The sequence below is a fragment of the Piliocolobus tephrosceles genome, chromosome 1 (genome assembly GCF_002776525.5).
Source record: "Piliocolobus tephrosceles isolate RC106 chromosome 1, ASM277652v3, whole genome shotgun sequence".
Lineage (NCBI taxonomy): Eukaryota > Metazoa > Chordata > Mammalia > Primates > Cercopithecidae > Piliocolobus > Piliocolobus tephrosceles.
This window is the reverse complement of record NC_045434.1, coordinates 179,444,090-179,464,211: the sequence shown is the minus strand read 5'-3', so window position 1 is coordinate 179,464,211 and position 20,122 is coordinate 179,444,090. Positions and strand designations below refer to the sequence as shown.

The window sequence follows — 20,122 nt, the reverse complement described above, 5'->3', positions numbered from 1 at the left end:
TTTCTAAAAACCAGCCATTTATATCTGTTTAGGTAAGTAACAGGAGTGAGGTGGTGTATTTACAAGTTGGCTTGTCCAGATATACTATAACTTAGTGTCTGTATTTAATATTGACAACCAAAAAATATATATAAATATCTTGCATCTATACACAACAGGGCAGGAGTCTCTGTGTCTTCTTGAGCAGTGAGTTTGCAGGCTCCCACAGGCCCTCTTCTCATGGTGACAGTGTAGCCCTCAGTGCAAAGGAGACTAGAACCCGGCAGCCCAGACTGGCCCTTCCCCTCTCCTCCCTGCACTCCAGTGCTCCCAACTGGTCTCAGGTAAGGAAAGATTAATTTGAGTGGTTGGGCAGGAAGAGATGGGAATGGGCAAATCCTAATGGAGCCTGACCCCTAGAGTGGGGAGATCCAGGCCAGCAGAAGGGGTGACCATAGCCACCTCCTGGGATAGAAGCCTTGTAGTTCATAGTTCGATTAGTGTGTCCTTAGGACATAGGTCCGGCCCTACGGATTAGCTTGGTGAAGAAGGCAAGTGTCTGGACAGGGCTTAGTCCCCACCCTCAGGCACTGAGCCATTCAGGGTGAAGCCTGGGATGTGGGTAGAGGAGACTCAGGCTGATATAAAAATAACAAAATCAGTAATAAAAAAATTATAAAACCTGTTGCTTGTCTGAATAGATTTGAGCAACAGTCCTGCTTTCGTTAAAATCCTGGAGCTGTTAAGTCCTGAATATTCTTCTGGACATCATTGCTGGCTGGAGAAAGGAGCCCCAGGCCCGGCTCGGCTGACATCTGTCAGTTTGGAAGTCTCATCCAGCTGCCTGTGCTCCTGAGAGATCCTTAGGGCTGCTGGGAGCAGGCCGGGCTGGTGGTCTGGGGCACCTCACACTTGGGAATCAGCCCCCAGGGGATGGAACAGCTCCTCGGGTGTCTTGTCACTTTGGCTGGCTCCCCCCTGCCGGAAGCCGGAAGCAATCTCATCGAAGGTCCGGCCTTTAGTCTCGGGAACTTTGAAGTAGGTGAAGATGAAGAACAGAACCAGGAGCACAGTGAAGATGATGAAGACGTAGGGACCACACAGTTGCTGAAAGACATACAGACACGCTTGGTTGGAGTCATGACCCTACATCCTGGCTGTAGGACTTTGGATAAGTCACTTTACCTTTGGGCCTTTGAGCTGAAAAAGGGAACATCCACCTCCCCAGGAAGGCTATCATAATTGAATGAGATCACACTTGCATCTAGCGTGTAATAGGCTCCAGGAGCACCACTCAAGGCTAAGGGGAGAACCCTGGAGTTGAGGTCAGCATTCTTGGTCATGTGACCTGGACTTTCTACCCTCGGTTTCCTCCTCAGCATGATTCCTAATGAGAATGCTGGGCCAGCACTTTGCACAGCACGGTGGGGTCATGTGTGCAGGCGAGAAATGGTGAGTATAGAGACAGTGGGGGTTCTCACCTCCACATACTGGAAGCACATGCCCACAATGAAATTTGAGGTCCAGTTGGAGAAGCCTGCAACAGCAATGGCAGCTGGACGTGGACCCTGGCTGAAGAGTTCAGCCACGATGAACCATGGAATGGGGCCAGGACCCACTTCAAAGAAGGCCACAAAGCCAAAGATGGCTACGATGCTCAGATAGGACATCCAGGGTAGTTGCTCCTGTTGAGGATGACGAAGAAGGGGAAAAGTTAGACTGGGTTGTGATGGATCCTCAGGGGAAACAGAAGCTACAGAGGCAGCCCAGAGCAGAGCCATGCTAGAAGGCAGGAAGCCTGGGGCTGGTCCTGGATTTGTTGTGTATCCAGCGTTGGGCCTACATTTCCTCATCTGAACAAAATGACTTAAGTCCTGCGGGTTTGTTCCAAGTGCGAGCCCACCCCCTGGGAGTGGTAATGTGGTATGCATGTGGACGGTGCTAAGAGGCCCCGTGGTCCCCTGGCTGTGCCTGCAGTGCAGTCTGCCTGTGGCAGGATGCAGAAGAACATTCCTGGGGGTGGGGTGGATTCAGGTTCTAAGGTTTGTGAGGTGCCCAGCTCAGGATGGCACAGAGTAAGCACTAAGCATATGGTTCTGCATATAACCATTCTTGAGGAGGCCAGGGTAGAAAAGTTACGGTCTTTCCACTTGCTGCCTGTCTGGCCTTTCGGCAACCACCAAACTTTCCAAGCCCAGGTTGAGCTGTAAAATGATGGTCACGGTGCTTTCCTTGCCCAGAGGCTGAATAAACGACTGCCTGTGTGTGAGTGCCAGGCACAGGGTTGGCACAGCGGTCACAGTCACAGGCTTGGGGCTGAGGTTGATTCTTGGCGTCATCCTTTATCTGACAAGTTACTAACCTCACTGGGAATTAGGCTTTCTCCCCCATAAAATGGGAAGAACTGAACTACACCTCCAGTCGTGTGAACTGAATGAGGCAAGACGTGTTTCTGCACCTCTGTGGGGAGGAGAGCAGTACTTCCCAGGGTTGCTGTGAAGATGAATTGAGGCTACAGGTGAAGATTGGAAAGGGTTAATATGAGGCAAAGTAATTCCTTAAGGAGGTGAGAGTTTGGGGTCTGGGACCAGAGGTGCTGTGCTGAGAATCCATCAAGCAGGGAGGAGCAAGTTCAAGAGAGGATGTGTGTGGTTTGGAAGGAGACAACTTCAGGAGCCAGAAGGTCGGACCCACAGCCAGGGAGAGCGCAGTCACCACCTGGCCTGCCAGCCTGGGGCTGAGACAGGCATTTTGGGATCTGAAGCCCAGGCGAACTCCCCCACATCCCTCACCCTCCAGAACCTGGCAACTCACCAGCAGTGCCAGCGCGATGGTCATGAGTATGGCACAACCTGCCATGCCAGCCAGGCCTATGAGGTGCAGGGTCCGCCGGCCTGCTCGCTCCACCACAAACAGCTGTGGGCAGAGACAGTGTCAGTGCCACCCCTGCCTGGTGCCCCTCTGAACCCACCCACCCAGAGGCCTCGCCTCAACAGTCGGGAAGGTCACAGGGCACTGCAAAGACCAGCAGGGAAGATGGCACCGCCTCCTCCCTGGGGCTTGGCTGGGGGAGCCAGTAAGCGAAGACTCACCGACACAACAGTGAAGGCCGTGTTGACGATGCCGGAGCCAATGGTGGCGTACACAGGCTGCTGCACCCCTGCCTTCTCAAAGATGCTCGTGGAGTAATAGAAGACCTGCCAGACAAGAGAAACTGTTGGGGCCTACCTGGACATTGTGGCCCTCCCCTGCCTCTGTAGCAGTGGATGTGGGACCCAGGATGAGTAAAGGATGAAGGGGACAAATACTCAGGCAGAAGGACACTGCACTGCAGTGACCTTACGGGCTTGGGTTCTAAAGGGAAGCTTCTCCTTTGGCAGAGGCGTATCTGTTATTTCAAGTTTGGGGCTTGTTCACCGTGCACACTTGACCAGAGGGCTTGGTTGGGGCACAGGAAGGGTGGGTGGGGGCACTCACAGCATTGATGCCCGACAGCTGCTGGGACAGCTGCAGCACCACAGCAATGAGGATGGGCTGGCGGTAGGCGGGGGAGCGGAACAGCTCCAGGATGGTGACCTTCTTCTCCCGCATCATCTGCCGACTCTCTTCCTTCATCTCCTGCAGGTCATGGGTCACGTCAGCCGTCCCGCGCAGCTTCTTCAGTACTGGAGGGACCGGAGGGAAGGTGGGGGTGGCTCAGAGTGGGAAGAAGGCCAGGGCTCAGGGAGTGGGGAGGAGGGCAGGGCCCGGCCCGTACCACTCTTGGCCCGGTTCTCCTCGTTGCGGTTGATGAGCAGGAAGCGGGGGCTCTCGGGGCAGAAGGGCAGCACGATGCACTGCAGCAGAGCCGGGACGAAGATGATGCTCAGCAGCAGGGGCCACAGGTCCTCGTTGCCCATGATGGAGTCCAGGCCAAACACCTGGGGGAAGCAGGGGCCGTGAGCCTCTGCCCTGACGCCCCCTTCCCACCCCGTCCTGCCAGAGTGGCCTTCCCTACTTTGTGTCAGCTGCAGCTTCACAGAAGAGCCCCAGTTCTAGAGGCTCTGCCACTAGCATGAGGCTCAACCTCTCTGAACCCTCAGTTTCCTCATCGGTCACGTGGGGAAAGGAGGACCTACCCCACAGTGTTGCTGGGAGGACAAATGCCAAGGCCACAGATGTGTCCAGCACAGAGAATGGGGGCTGCTACTCTGCCACAGGAGGGTTTTGGGGACAGGGAAGGGGAAGCCTCCTGGAGAGAGGGTGCACTGCGCATAATGGCCTAAGGCATGCTGGGGGAAGGCGGGCCCTGTGTTTGGCAGCCTAGAGTGAGAAGAAAGGGATTGAGAAGAGTCAAGTCATCTTGCTCTCAACTGGGAGGCCATGGTGCTGTGTTCTCTGGACCTGTGTACCATAGCTGTCCTCTGCAGGGCTGTGGGGGCTGGGTGGAAGAGACACTGCCCTTCTGGGCACAGATCTAAGAGCCACTGAAGCTGTGGGCAGGGGCTGTGCCAGGCAGGTAGATCCTGCCCCAGCTTACCTGGGCGATGAGGATGCCAACGACAATGCCCAGCTGATGCAGGGTGCCCAGGGCCCCACGAAGGGCTGTGGGTGACACCTCACCCACATACATGGGCACGAAGCCTGTGGTCAGGCCGCAGTACACACCGATGATGAAGCGGCCCAGGATCAGCATCTCAAAGGACTTGCCCAGTTTCGAGAAACCCATGAGCACGGCAGACACAAAGGCCAGCAGGTTCATCATCAGCATTGAATTCCGCCTGGGGATGGGGTCACAGGTCAGGCCGGTGCCCACATTCCTTGGGCTCCCAGGGGCTGGGTCATAGGTAATACCCTAGAACAGACAGGGAAGTCTCCCCCACCTCCCACCCCATCGGGGACTCCCTGGGCAGGAGGGCATGGGCCCTCCAAGGGCAGTGCCAGGACCTCTCCTACTTACCGGCCAAAGCGGTTAACGAAAAGGCCCACAGAGAAGGAGCCAATCATGCCCCCAACAGAGAAGATGGCCACCGAGAGGGACCAGAGTGTGGTGAGCGTGGTGGGCAGGATGCGCTCCCCATAGCGGTGGATCCATGTCTGGTTGTAGAACTCCTCAATCACCTGCAGGGAGAGATGCAGCCTGGGTGGGCAAGCCCCGGGCCAGGACCCAGTCTTCCTTTTCCTTTCCCCTTGCACCCCTCCCTAAGAGAGGGCCGGGGCCTGGCTCTGCCACAGATTCACTCCATGTTCTTGAGCCAAGTCCCTCTATTTTTGTGGGCCTCATTTTCCCCAGGCAAGAAACAAGGGGTTGGAGTCCATCTGAGAGCCCTGCCAAGTCTCCCGCTTCCCCTAACGTGTGGTTTCCAGTGCCCTGTGGCTTCACAGGCTCAGTGTGACTTGCTGGGATGACGGCAAGTGACCAATGGTGGAAGTTCAGGCATAGAACAGAGAGGTACAAGGCCAGGTGTGGTGGCTCACGCCTGTAATCCCAGCGCTTTGGGAGATCAAGGCAAGCAGATCACGGGAGGTCAGGAATTTGAGATCAGCCTGACCAACATGGTGAAACCCTGTCTCTGCTAAAAGTAAAAAAAAATTAGCTGGACGTGGTGGTGCAAGCATGTAATCCCAGCTATGCGGGAGGGTGAGGCAGGAGATCGCTTGAACCCAAGACATGGAGGTTATGGTGAGCCAAGACTGCACCACTGCACTCCAGCCTGGGTGACAGAGTGAGACTCTTTGTCTCCAAAAAAAAAAAAAAAAAAAGAGGTACAGAAGGAAAAGGGCCTTCCTACTTGCCCCTTTTATCCTCACCATGTCTCAAAGCCCCAAGGGCCCATCTCCTGCCACCGGGCCCTCTCCCCAACCCCTTGCTGGGGAGGAAGCAGGGCTTGACAGACAGGTTCCGCCATCCAGGAAGTACAGACTCCCGGACCGCACTGAGGGCCTGGTGTGACAAACTCACACATGTCACCCTTCAGATGTGCTTGAAAGACTCACACTGTGGGTTTCTGTTCCCCAGGCCTAGCTCCCTTGTGTCTGGCCTGCGAGCACCCCCTTGAAGGACCCACGCATGGCCTCCTCCCCTCTCCCAAGGGCCCAGCTAGGAGGTATGGGGAAAGGCTCCACACAAGGAAGCAGTTCCAGGAACTGGAAACGCCTGTCCTAGGACAGACCTGCCTACCAGCCCTGCCCCCACCCTGGCCAGCTCCCAGGGATGTGTACTGCCTGAGTACACTCACCACATTCTCAGTGCCACAGGACTGGCCACACCCACCCAGCCACACGTATAGCAGAGTGCAGGCCTAGTTACCCAGAAACGGCTTCTTGTGCACGTATATCATCACACACACATAACCATGCTCATAGAATCTGAATATTCTTGCTTCAGCCAGTCACAAACTCACAGGCCCCTCATCCCCTACCAAACTCAATTCCATTTGAACCCAACCCATCCCAACACCCCTCCATGTGTGTGCAAGCTCATACACACACAGCGGTATGCAGCCTCCGTCACTGCTGTTGGTCCTCCCTATCCCTTCCAACCCACCGAGGTCTAGCAAAAGAGGAAGGTGTGGGCGGGCACACTTGCCAAACGGGGGCCTGCAGTCCCAGAAATGCCCACCGAATATGCCGGGCCTGCCTCCTGGTGCCTTCCTTCCCATTGCTGTGGGTCCTCAGCCTCTAGTCATCTCTTTCCCTGCCCTGTCACAACCTGTCCCAAGTCTGGAGGCATCTGATGGAGGCCAGGCTCCAACGGGCGAGGACAGTTGGTAGGGCAGAGGCAAGCCCTAAGGATCTGCTTGTCCATTCCAGGGACACCAGGCAGGGCAGTGAACAGAAACCTGAACTCTGAATCTGGACACAACGAAATTCAGGTACTAGCTCCACCCCTTATTTCCAGTGTGACCATGAGCAAGTTATTTCATCTTTGAGTTTCCATGGCCCCATTTCTAAAGTGCAGACATTAGCAGTAGCTGCTTCACAGTGCTGCAGGGAATCAGCGACACAGCGCTCTCCAGTGCTTGGTGTCATCATCCCTAAAATCACCCCACTGCACACTGGTGGCCTGAAGGCTGTGCAGACCACTAACAGAGTCTCCCCAAGCCTTCAACCCGTAACTCAAAATCGGGGCTCTTGCCTGGTATCAATCCAATCTCCCTACCTACCACACCTTTGCGCTATATACCATTTCCCACTCCTCTATGCCTTTGAGATGCTACCACTCCTGCCTGGAAGGTACCCCTGGCCTTACTGCTGAAACCTTTCGAGATCCAGGTTTCCCTGACTCCAGGAGTTTGTCTTCCCTGAGGAAGACACTTGATTCACACCATGGTCTGTCCCAGAGCCAATGCCAGGGATACCTGGTGAGTAAATGGAGGAATTGATGAACTAAAGATGTTTGGCTCTCCTCTTAGAACCCCTTGATTCCGCTGGGGGCAGAGAGAAGGTAGATATTGAGAAAAAAACAGAGCAACAAAACACAAAGTGTTCTTCTATGGACGAAACTAACCCCAGAGGAGGACTGGTCGGGAACGGTAATGCCCCGTTTATCAGGCTCCACCAAGAACAGGCTGTTCTGGATGAGGGTGGATATGGGAACTGTCCAGATAAATGGCACTTGCCCTTTTGACGGTCCAACCTTTCCTGACCCTTTATGGGGTGAAAATTTGACGAGGTTTCACTTTGCTCTCCTGAGCAACCAGACCTACAAGCAGGGCTGCAGGGCAATGGTGTCTGCCCTTGGGGCTCTCTGCAGGGGCAAAGAGAGGTGTTTGCCCCTGTGCAGACTGGCTCCTGATGGCTAAATTTCTGCATTCCGTAGTTCTAAGGTATTCCCCCACTCCTCTGTGGTTCAGAGGCTTGTCTTGTACAACTCTACACACCCCTTATGAAATTTGCCAAGAAGTCAGCAAATGGAATTTGTTTGAATTGTATACAAAGAAAGAGTAAATAGGTGCTAAGTAAGGCCTGAAACTACCTAAATAAGCTTGAAGATCTGTTGAGATGTTGGGGCAACTGATAAGAGAGGTGTATAAGTGAGGTGTGACCAGAGCTCCACCCTGAGTTACGTCTCCTGCCAGTGGTCACACAGTCAGAGGGACCCAACCTTGTCCAGGGCTGGCTCCTGGACACTGCCTAGCTGCTCTGTTACTCAGACCACTTTATGGGTTGGAGGAAGGGTGAGCAGCCAGCTCTCTGCATGTTAACCTTGGCCTAGACTCATCCTCTCCAGCCCACAGCAGCACTTCCTGGCCATGGGAGGCTGGGGATTGGGTTTCTGCCTCTGGGTGCCTGAGATATCTGGGAAGAAGCCATGCCTGGTTTTCCATTCCTACTGCTGGTTCCGGTGCTCTGTGCCCTCTCCTCCTTGGGGATTCATATGGGGTTCCATGCTGACTCTTGGCCCAGGAGAGGCAGGGGATGCTGGAGAATGAGAAGAACCCTACATAGGGAAAAGCTCTGGGGTCACATCCTCCCTAGAAGTGTCTGGGCGCACCTCAGGAAAGAAGAGTCTACTTATGCCCTGACAGGATCCCACAGGCCCAATCCCATGGGATCCCAGCAGCCTCCGCAGCCCTGGGTCATGTGTGAGGTGAGACCTGGCACGTGCCTGTTCTGAACGCTCCCACCTCACATGCCCATCCCAAGCTTAGGAGTTAGACACTTGATGCTGCCACCACCCCACATCCACCAATCACCAGGTCCTCTCGATTCTGCCTCCGCGTCTGTCCTACTTCTCTACCCAGGCAGCCTGCCCTGGGTCTCATCTGGATTCTGCTCCTGACTCTTCCTATCCACCAAAGTCAGACCTCATTTCCCACAGCGAACCACCCCTCAGAATGCAGTCGGTGTCCCGCACACCAAATGTGCCAGGCTCGGCCATTCACCCGCTTCTCTGCTCCCTTCCCAGCCCGGTCTCTTCACCCAGCTGTGGGGTCTGGGTGTTGGCAAGCGTGTTGAGGAGGGAGGAGTGGTTCTGGTAAGTTCCCAGGGGGACTGCCATGGCGTCGGCCAGCCGAGAGCTGAGGGGCTACTAAAGATCTCTGTCCAGGTGCCTCACTGAGCCTAGAGGACACCCACCCTGGAGACCACCCTAGAGAAGCAGGTGGACTCTGGGCAGCTGAGATCCTTTGGACCGGATGGCTTCTGGTACACGAAGCTATTCCTCACCCAGTGGCTTTCCTGGGGTGAGGGGGAGGCCTGCACAAGCCTAAGGACACCCTGGGAATCCCCATACCACCTCCTGCCAGTCTAGGCAACTGTGGGTGAGACCACATGTCTGCCTGTCTACCAGGGAACTTCTCACTTCCCCTTTGTAGAGCAGCATGAGGCGGCGAACACTGCCTGGCACGTGGGTAAGCTGTTACTGTTGTCACTGTTGCTCTCTCAAGAAGAGAAGTCACCACCTTCAGAGGAGCCTTAGGGACAAGGTTTTCCATTATGAAATTGCTGGAAATCATTACCCTAAGAATGTAAGAGTAAGGAGGAACCTGAAGGAACTAGGGGCCTGCCTCGGGGAGTAAAGCTAGTCTCCAGGCCCTGCTCAGCTGCTCCTGGCAGAGGAACCCAGCAGGTCTGTAGCCCCAGAGGGCAGAGGTGCCAGGGCCAGACTCCAGCCTCGGGGAAGGAAGAGCTTTATAGACTTCGGGGTATGAGGCTGCCCACCTTACAGGTGGTGAGTTCCCTGTAAGTAGGGAGCATGCAAGTCAAAGTGCTCCAGAGCCGGACTGGCAAACATTTTATGTAAAAGGCTAGCTAGAATCCATTAGGCAGGGTCTGTGAGCCACATATGGCCTCTGTCACTCATTGTTCTTTTTTTCTCAACCTTGTAAAAATGTAAAAACCATTGTTAGCTCATGGGGTGTACAAAAACAGGCTGCTGGCTGGATGTGGCCCTCCTGCCAACCCTTGATCTAGGACTCTAGACCACTGCCAGGAGGGGTATGTGTTTTGGAACCTCTGGCTGGTCTCACCATCCTTCCTGCTAGACATTCCTCTACCCCAGGAGGACTAGGTTGGCTAGGTCATCCCCAGCAGGGATCCCTGGGCCAAGTTGAAGCTCCATCTCAACCCTCCCTGTGCTCTACTGGATGCTATTGTGGGGAACTGCCAGCCAAGCTCTCAGCGCCGGTTACAAGGAGGAAAGGGCCAGCTTCTCCGGCTTAGCCTCTCAGCCTGGCCTTCACCCCTGTTCCCTGCCTGCCTGTCTTCCAGCTGGGGCTGGCCCCGCATTGCCCCTCCCCCAAGCTCTCAGCCCAGGGCCTTCATCTCCACAGCAACTCTCAGCCACACCCCAGGGTCAGCTGGGAGATTGGAGCCAGATGTTCCAGGTGGGGCTGGACAGATAACCCTCCCCACTGGGTCCCCTGGGGCCTCATCTTGGGGCCTGGGGGAAGAGGCCCAGGTTGGGGCTACAGCTGAGCCCCAACCCCCCTGCAGAGGGCGGGACCACCCAGGCTGCTTCCCTGGAAGAGCCCTGACATGGCTAGCCTCCAAACCAAGGCCAGGCCTGCCGGCAGACAGAGAAATCATCCCACCGCGGCAGCCATACCCAAAGCCCTTCTAAGCTCTTGCAATAAAGTGACTCCTCTACCCCAACTATGACTCACGAGGCACACGCGGTGACTCCCTCATACGACACCTCACATCTTTGCTTGGGCCTAATCACCTTTCAGGGCATGCACAGATACTCCTCTGGAAAGCCTTCCTCCTGAGAACCACCCCTCCCTCTCCACTGCAACTGGTTCTCAAACAGAGGCGGCTTTGGCACCCCATAGGACATCTGCCAATGCCCAGAGACATTTTTGGTTGTCACACTGGCTACTGGCATCCAGAGGGTAGAAGCCAAGGATGCTGATAAACATCCTCCAACGCACGGGACAGGCCTCTACAACACCAGCAGAAACATCACAGTGCCAGGCTGAGAAACCCGGCTCTAAGGGCGAAGCACCCTCTCCCTCTCCCTTCCCTGCTTCCACTGTGCTTGTTCACATTTCCATCATTGCCTTTAGACGGCTAACTGTAAGGTACCGTGTGCTCCCTCTGCAGTAAACCTCAGCATGGAGATGGTCTGATGCATCCGTGTCACTGGTGCCCAGCACGGCGCTGGAGGTGGAGAGTTGACACTAAATGACCAGCAAGCCATGAATGTAACTGAAGGGCTTGAGGGGTGATGTGATATGACAGGATGTGATGGTGTAAGAGATTGTGCAACTGTGTGTGGGAAACTTGAGACGCTGGTACATGACTGAGCTTGACCCAGCTCCGAAGTGAGAGCACATACGGCCAGCTGGGTGGCACTTGTAGGTGAGTGAAAGGGTGTTTAGGTGCCCATATTCCACAATGGTCAAGGGCACAGACTAGGGCCAGACTCCCTGGAGTTACATCACAGCTTTGCCACTTATTAGCTGTGTGTCCTTGCTTTCATTGCTTAACATCTCTGTGCCCCAGTTTCTTATAAAGCAGGGAAAATTATGGTGTCTGCCTAATGGGGTTATTTTGAGGAACAACTGAATTACTATTTCTAGAGTATGTATAACAATGCCTGGATTGTATAACAATCTGTAACAATGTATAACAAGCCTTAAGTAAGCAGTAAGGGTTTATGGTAGTGGTGATGGGTGAAGGGGAGAGGGGACCAGAACTCTTTGGATATAGGAGAGAGAAGGAGAGGCTGCCTGGAACGCGAAGCCCAGCTCAGCCTGACGGCACACAGGGCTTGGGTTGGGAGGCGGGTGTTGCCTCCAGCTCTTTCACTCACCAAGCTGGGTCATCTTGGGCAGACCTCACCTCCTCTACAGACCAGGTTCCTCCTTTGTCAAACAAGGAGTGTTGTTTGTCAAACAATGAGGCCTTTTCTGGACCAAACTCTCTGGATTCTGAGGATGCCTTATTCTCAGACATGCCTGACACTGTCCCTTGGGCCAGGACTTCATAGTTTCTCAGTGGCTGTTAGTCTACTGGCACTCGGTTATTTCTACTGGCAGCTCAGTCATTTGGGGAGGGGAAAGGCAGTGCTCATATGAGCCCAGTATGATGGTCAGGATTCTCTGTTCATTTAGCTGCTCCCCCTGTGGCTGGGCTCACCTCTTCCACCTCTGTCCTCCTCCTCCAGGAGGGGATGCATGGCAGGAATTTCCTGTCATCACTCACAGCAGGGCAGGGCCAGTGCGCAGGGCTGGGGAAGCGCGAGGCCTGGAGCCCACCTCTAGCTTAGCCCCTCACTCTCCAGATACCTCGTCTGGCTTCAGTTCCCTCATTTAGAAGAGGGGAAGATAATGTCAGCCCCGCCTGCCTTGTAGAGTTGCTGTGAGGCAGTAATTTATGGGGAGGTGCTTTGTAAACATGTAAGAAAGTAGGATTAATTGACCACTTCCAGGAGGAAGCCCTTTGGGGCCTGTTTTATGGAAGAGAACAAGCTTCTGGCATCCTCACCATTCATGGGGCAAAGTCTCTTTTCAAGAGTAGGCAAACCATGGCCAACCCAATGCTGTTTCCTAAGACAGGTTCTTCTAAACAGACAAGGGAAGTTGGTGTGCCCAGTGCAGGCAGTTAGCGATTCCTCATCAGCAGAACATTTCACATCCCTGCACCTCTGCAGAAGCCACTCCCACTGCCCAGACACCTGCCCTTCCTGCCCTATGGGGTCAACTCACCCTTCAAGGTCAAGCATAGCTGCCAAGTCCTCCGTGAGGCCCTTTTTTAAAAATCTCCCCTGTCTCCCCAGCCCCAGCATTAGTTGCCGCCTGTTTGCTCTCACAGCACCTTGAAGCCCTCTGTTAGTGACACTCTGGCTTTCTCCAAGGGGTCTCTCCCACTGCTGTGGAGACAGGGCCTGGCTCGGACTGTGTCTCAGGCAGCTCCCTGAGGGCCAGCCTGTGCCTGCTGTGTTCACAGCTATACTTCTCCCTCCTCACTGTCTAGGACAGCACCTGGCACAGCGTGGATGCTCAGGAAGTCCTGGCTGAATGAAAGGGTTGGCCGGATGGAATCTGTGCCGCCCTAGGGCAGGCCTTCAGCCCTACCTGGGCACAGGAGTCGCTCTGCCCTATTACTACACGTGGGTTCTGAGCCTCACTTTCATTTCTTCCCCTTGGGTCCTTCTATCCTCTCTTCACATGTTACATGTATCACTTCTAATCTGTCTCTGGGCTGGAAAAACTGCAGCCAGCCTTGTGAGAAGTGTTTGTAAAGTGCAAAAGTCAACAGACCGAGTGCCTGGGTACTTGTCCAAGAAACACCGCTAGATTTCAGCGTTCTCGGTTCTGGCCACTCACATCTCCAGTTTTGGTCTGCTGGGGCTGGTTCCTGAAGTGACCTTTGGACAGGTGTCCATACATGGTCCTATGAATGCAGTTTACAGCCTCACCTGGGCCCTCTGAGCTGCTGACCAGCCCTGTGATGCCCTGGTCAGAGGTTCTGCCTATATTCCATGACAGTTATAACCTCTCGCTTATTTCTGATTAGACAGGAGGCCCCGAGGATCACAGAAGTCCATCTCAGATTTGTCTACATCTTTGGAAGTCTCTCAGTCCCTGGCTGGTCATGGTGGCTCACACCTGTAATCTCAGCACTTTGGGAGGCCAAGACAGGTGGATCACCTGAGGTCAGGAGTTTGAGACAGCCTCACCAACGTGGTGAAACCCCATCTCCACTAGAAACACAAAAATTAGCTGGGCATGGTGGTACGCACCTGTACCAGTAGCCCAGCTACTCAGGAGGCTGAGCCAGGAGAATCACTTGAACCCAGGAAGCGGAGGTTGCAGTGAGCCAAGATCATGCCACTGCACTCCGGTCTGGGCAACAGAGCAAGACTCCATCTCAAAAAAAAAAAAAACAGTACCTCAGTCCCTCCTGGCCAAAGGAAGCCCCTCCCTTCTGCTCTGACACCACCTCCCTCCTGGAAGACCTCCGCCCTCACTTCCTTATCTTCACCCTCTCCTCTGCTGATTCCTTCCAACATGTTTTAAAATGACCTTCATTAAAATGCATACATACATACATACATAAATACATACCTAAATTCCTAGCCATACCATCATTCCAAACCTCAACTCTTTTCTCCCTTTCCCACCAACTCTTTTGGAAGTGCTGTCTCCACCCTTTCTCATCTGCCTCTCACTCTTCACCCAATCGTAGTGAGGCTTCTACCCGTGCTGTGCCACCCAGTCAGCCCAAATGGCCACATGGCCACCATCGCCTCTTCTGCATTCAGCAATGTGGAGAGGCTTGCCCAGTTCAACCCCTGGGGTACCTGATGGCACTCCTCCACTCCGTTCATCCACTCACTATCCACCAGTGTCTATTACTGTGACAGGCACCTTTCTAGGCACTAAGGACATGGCCGTGGACAAATCAGACAAATACCCTGGCCCTTCGACAGCTTACATTCTCCCTCTGTGTTTGGAGGGTATCCTCTCCTCCTCTCCTGGTTTTAGAGATACCAGCTCTTGTTCTTCTACTTAGGGTCCTTTTCTAGCAATGGGTTGTTCTCTGGGGCCTTGATCTTTTTACTTTTAATTTTTATTGATTTAATTATAAAATTGAGATGAGGTCTTGATGTGTTGCTCAGGCTGGTCTTGAACTCCTGGGCTCAAGCGATCCACCAACCTCAGCCTCCCAAAGTGCTGGGATTACAGCGTGAGCCACCATGCCTGCCTTAATCTTCATTTCTCTTTTTATTCCACAGTCTCCCTAGAAGATCTTCCTCCACTGTGTGGATACCAGTGACTAACTCTCAACTTTTCTCCAGCCTGGGTCTAAGAAACAGACCCACACATGCAGGTGCCTCCTGCACATCTCCAGCTGTGTCACCCACTTCTCCATTCCTGCACATCCCACGGCCACCTCTCAGCTCCTGGCACACCTGCTCCTTCTTCAAGCCACTCCTTCTTCAAACCACACATCACCAGATACCTAGAAACCATTTTTAAACCCTTCTCTGTTGCCCTCGCACGGAATTGATGACCAAATCCTGTCCATTCTTCCTCTGAGGGTTTGCTTTTATGTCACTAGTGCAACGGCAACTTTCTTGATGGTTTCCCATCTCTAGTCTCACATTCTTAGGTCTACCCCTCCATACCAGAGGCCTGAGTCATTTCCGTACAATGCAAGTCTGATCACGTCTGCCCTGGGCAGAGGTTCCTATTGTCTTCATCCTGAAGTCCATGCTTCCTAGCTGCCCCTCCCCCCTCCCCCGCCGCCCCTTCTGACTGTGCCCTGTGCAGTGCCATACTCACAGGGCCCTTTGTGGTCTGGCTCTTGCCTACCTTGTTGACCTCCCCAACCTTCCCCCTCCTCCTGTTCACTCTAGTGACACATTAAACTACTCATGCTTTACTGAATGCCAGGCTTTCTCTCTTCTGGGCATTTTACTTTGCAGGCCCCCTGCTCACCCCAACCCTGTTTTATTTCTGGAAAACACCTTCTCTGTCCTGACCTTAGAGTCCTAGTTCTGTCATTAACTCACTATGAGATCACAGTCAAGACATCACTCAGTCCAGTACTGTCAACCTTGGCTGCACAGTTGAATTGGTGGGGAAGCTTCTAATTGAATGCCGAAACAGCATCCCAGACCAATTAAATCAGAATCTGGGGGTGTCCTGGAAACCCCAGTGTGCAGCCAAGTGGAGACCTCAGCCTCCCTCTGTTTCCTCCCAGCCTGTCTTACAGACTTTCCATTTGTAAGGATTCCCAAAGGGAGCCAGTTCTGAAGCACACACTTCGGCAAGAGCTGTCAAGAGCACTTAGCAAATGCAGGGCTTGGGGCTGGTCCAAGCATAGGCCCACGGTCGCCATGCCCGGCAAACTTGGAAAAGTCCTGTCACCTCGGCTGCAGCTGAGCATGACTCAGCAGGCCAAGCCTTCCTGGTGACTTGCTCCTCGGCAATGGGCATGGCCCATAGCCCATAGTGCCTATTTGGAAAAAAGCCCAGCTAACTCCAGACACTACGTGGTTCCCCCAAACAGGCCCCTGATCTTTGGGAGTCACCACACTCATTTTCTAGCCTCATCCGTCTGGACAAGAAATGTGGTCCTGACGTGAGGACTGCCCACTCATTTGGTCCTCTCTGAGAAGGTACAGATTTTTAAACTGGCAAGGCAGCTGGTTAGGAAGACAACCTGCGGCCATGGAAATAAAGAGCTTGGCTTCTGACTCCAACATTCAGTAGCTTTGTGACCTTGGGCCTATTGGTCATTTCATCTGCCTGGACCTCAGTTTCTGGGTCTATAAAATGGAAATGACCATCCAATCTCATAAACACAAGCAAAATGCCTGGTACAGAGGAAAGGCTCAGTTAGTTTCCTTTCCTGTCCCTACCCCCTGCCCCCTTTTCTTCTTCTCTCCTCCTTAATCAAGTAGGCTGGGCTGGAGGAGATGATCTAGGTCCCTTCCCATCCTGACATTCAAGTAAACAAGTGAGGACAGATCTAGGATGCATGGCAGGGAGGAGGAAGCCAGCACAGACCTTCACCCCCTGCGGCTCCCTAGGGCAAGACGCCATTTCTGCTTTGACTGGCACAGGGCCTTCAGGGAGGATGCAGTTTCAACCTACAATTGGATGCCTTAAAAGGAAGTGCACTGCCTGTGGATGGGTATGAGTGCAGGCTCAAGGACCACCTGGCAGGCAGGTGTTGGATACCAGCTGTCTCTGACTAGCTGGGTGATACTGGGCAGGTTTCCTCTCTCTGGCCATTTCCCACACCTGCAGGCTGGGAGTGGTGCCTGTTGCCTCCAGTGCTGCAGTGAGCATCAAGTGAGACAAGCCCATGAAAACCCTCTGCAGCCCCAGAATGCCATGGAAATGCAGCATTATTGTATTGAGCTTTGCTGAGTTTATTATATCATCAAACATATTATTATACGACTGAGTTGGGTGGAGGGTTGGTCAAGAGGCCCTATAAAAGACCCCAGGATTCTGTGGGACCTGAGATTCTAGAATTCTGCCGCCCTAAGATTCCAAAGCAAGAGACGAGTCTCTGACATTGTCAGGGCCAGAAAATTGGCTGGAGAGGCAGACAGTGCGTTGATGTAAATGACTCTAATTCAGGTGGTGGTGGTGTGAGACCATGGGCATGTGTGATGTGCAACAGAGCAGGCTGGTGTCCATAAGCCAACGATGGCATCGTACTCACCTTCTGGGGGGCATTGATGACTCCAGTGTTGTAGCCAAACTGCAGGGAGCCAAGCACTGCTCCTCCCACGGCCAGCATGAGGCGACCCGTCAGCTTCTGCAGAGAAACAAACCACACTGTTATAGGCGTGTCTGGGCCCAGGTTACTACAGGGCAGGGCCTGGACTGGCAGGTTCCTGTGTTCAGGTATCTTGCCTGACTCCTGGCACCACACCAGTCTTTCTCCCAGGAAACTTGGCCTATTCCCGACCTCAGGTGCCCAAACCAGCCTAGCTGACTTCAAGACACTGGGCTGTCCGACCATTTCCTGGGGAGAGAGGGGAAGTATGGTCTTCTCTCTCTGTAGCCAGGTCTCAGAGAGGGAGAGGCTTCAGATTCGTGGGGGTCTCATTTCCCTGGTGAAGCCATGCCTGGGGTCTGGTGGTTCTAGACTCTCTAACTGGGAGGCCCAGGAACCAGCCCTCCTATGCAAGGGGGCCCAAATTACTTGGTAGGAGTAGCACAGATATAGGAGAAACAACCTGGATTTGGAGCTGAAGGCGCTGGCTTCTGATTCCAGCCCATCGGCCTGTTTGCTCTGTGAATTCCAGCTAAGTCCCCCTTGCACCACTTCTCCCCTGTCCTCTATTTGATGGTCAGCAAAATGGCAACAGCTTCATTTGTCACATTGGAGATGTGATCCCACCTTGCCCTGACCTTCCTGCTGTTCACAGGGCAGGAAACTGAGCCCTGAGAGGGTGAGGCAAGTTCCAGATCACTCAGGAGTCTGCGGCAGAGAGCTCAGGGCTCCGGACTCCCTACCCAGTGCTCCTGACGGCAACAATCCCCAAACCATAAGGCTCTCAAGGTTATTTGGACATAGATGACATGCTAGGCAGGAATGCACTTTGGAAAAGTGCACAAGGTGAGTAAGAGTGTTGGGCCAAGGTGTTTCCAGTGGGCAAAGGGCTAGGAGAGAAAAAGGGCAGTTTGCTTCTATCCACTGGAAGCCGAGGACATGATGCAGCAGGAAGGGCAGAGGCCAGCAGGTGAAGAGCCCTGCTTAGCCACAGGTGACTGAGAGGCCAGTGGGATGTCCGACTTGCTGGAGAAAAGTACTCTTTTCAGCTACAAAAATGAGGAAGTCAGCAAATGTGACATTAGGCAGGCCTTTAACTGATTGTGGGAGAACAGGGCTGCAGGAGGCACACCAAAGAAATGACTGGCATTCACTAAGCACACCACACCAGACTGGGCACTGGAAGTGAGTGGAGCCGGCCACGGCCTGCCTGTGGGTTTCTGGGCCTCGGTTTCCACAGAACCCAGAAGCAGCATTTACTTCAAGATCATCAAAGATAGCCCTGGGCATAGCTGTTAACAGGCATATTCCCAGTATGGTCTTTTCATTCTCTGGAAGCTGTCAGGGCAACGATTGCAAAAGCCAAGGCTCTCACATCAGAGGCTGCGAAAGAGGAAGAAGGCTTTGGCCCAGGAGGAGCGTACAGCTCAGAGCCCCCTCTGTGTGTGCGTTGTGTCCTTCCTTCCCATTAGTCTGACCCCTTAGCCTGCCTCTGGACATTTATTCCACATGCTGGGGCTTCCCTCATACCACAGGGACTCCATTCTCTCTAAGTTCTCTGCATTGCCCAACTGGAAAGACAGCCCCCTCCCCCAGTATGTCCTGGCACTGCCCCCAGAGTCTCCCTCTCTCAAGTCTCTGGGGAGCCTTCAGGCCCAGAGCTGTTGTTCTGAGTGGGTAGTGAGCAGCTGACAAACTTCTGAGGGATCCCAGTGACACACCAGGTCAAGTCTAACTCATAGGGTGGACGCTGGGATTAAATCAGAGGCTGTGGCAAGGCACTAAGCATCACCAGGAGGGTTCACTAAACAGCGACTGCTAGGCCCGTCACATGCTGGGCTTTCTGCCTGCGGAATTACCTGCATTTGGCTTATGGGATGCAAAGTGTATACTGTATTTTTCTGGAACACATCTATTTAAAAGAATGCACAAGAGGCTGGGCGCGGTGGCTCACACCTGTAATCCCAGCTTGAGGCCAGGAGTTCGAGACCAGCCTGGCCAACATGGCAAAACCCTGTCTCTACTAAAAATACAAAAATTAGCCTGGCATGGTGGTGCACGCCTGTAGTCCCAACTACTTGGGAGGCTGAGGGACAGGAATCACTTTGTCTGGGAGATGAAGTGAGCTAAGATGGCGCCACTGCACTGCACTCCAGCCTGGGCGACAGAGCAGACTCTGTCTAAAAAAAGAATGTACAAGAAAGGTGACATTCTAACCCGGGGGGGCCTGGGTGACTGGGGACAGGGTGAAAGGGAGATTTCATTTTATAGCCTTTGGCACTTTTTTGAATTCTGAATGGTGTGAATGGAATCACCTATTCAAAATAATTTTTACAAGCCCTATGATTTCATACTACTTAGAACAAAGCAATTTAAATAAAAACATTAAGTGGAAAATAATACAAATGATCCATGGATCATTTGTATTATTTTATGTTGGCAGAGCATGAGTGAATGACACTGGCCGTGTGAGGCAAGTGCTATTATCACAGGCCCTGTTTTACTGGGGTCTGCATCTGATGTTCAAGGGGTCTGGAGCCTCTGAAGTCATCCCAGGGGCCCCACTGAGCAGTTGCTCGATTTTAGCCTCTGGCAATGGGGGCTGCTGGGGTCCAAGGACATAACCCTCTGCTGGACTTTGTCATCGGCAGGTCGAGGTCAAACTCCACTTTAGAAAACCTGCCTACCCACACCCTGGATCACATCCACATCCACCCAGGCAGCTGCGGTACTAGGACTCACTAAAACACCAGGGACCTATGCTCCAGGCCTCATGTTAAGTGAGGCTGGGGCCCCAGATGAAACTGGACCCAGTCCTGACACCAAGGAAGGGGTTTCCAGTCCAGTGGGGTGGGCACAGTGGGGAGGCAGATGAAGATGAGTGGCTAGTGTGGTCTTGGCTTCAACAGGAGGCTGGTATGAGGCACTGTGAGAACCCTGGAGGGAAAGATTTCCAGTTTTGCCTGGGTAC

At 53.5% G+C, this 20,122-nt stretch overlaps 1 protein-coding gene across 1 annotated transcript in view; it reads right to left on the bottom strand.

Annotated features, from left to right (window-relative positions):
- The window catches only part of SLC2A1 (solute carrier family 2 member 1), a 33,721-nt gene continuing 13,599 nt past the window's right edge, over positions 1-20,122 (bottom strand). Inside the window, exons 2-10 of the mRNA XM_023221346.3 lie at positions 17,095-17,190; positions 4,919-5,079; positions 4,499-4,739; positions 3,737-3,899; positions 3,457-3,644; positions 3,072-3,176; positions 2,794-2,895; positions 1,461-1,664; positions 1-1,086 (exon numbers count right to left, since the gene is read on the bottom strand). Coding sequence (XP_023077114.1) covers positions 886-1,086; positions 1,461-1,664; positions 2,794-2,895; positions 3,072-3,176; positions 3,457-3,644; positions 3,737-3,899; positions 4,499-4,739; positions 4,919-5,079; positions 17,095-17,190 — 1,461 coding nt within the window. The 3' untranslated portion in view covers positions 1-885. The remainder of the gene's footprint in view (positions 1,087-1,460; positions 1,665-2,793; positions 2,896-3,071; positions 3,177-3,456; positions 3,645-3,736; positions 3,900-4,498; positions 4,740-4,918; positions 5,080-17,094; positions 17,191-20,122) is intronic.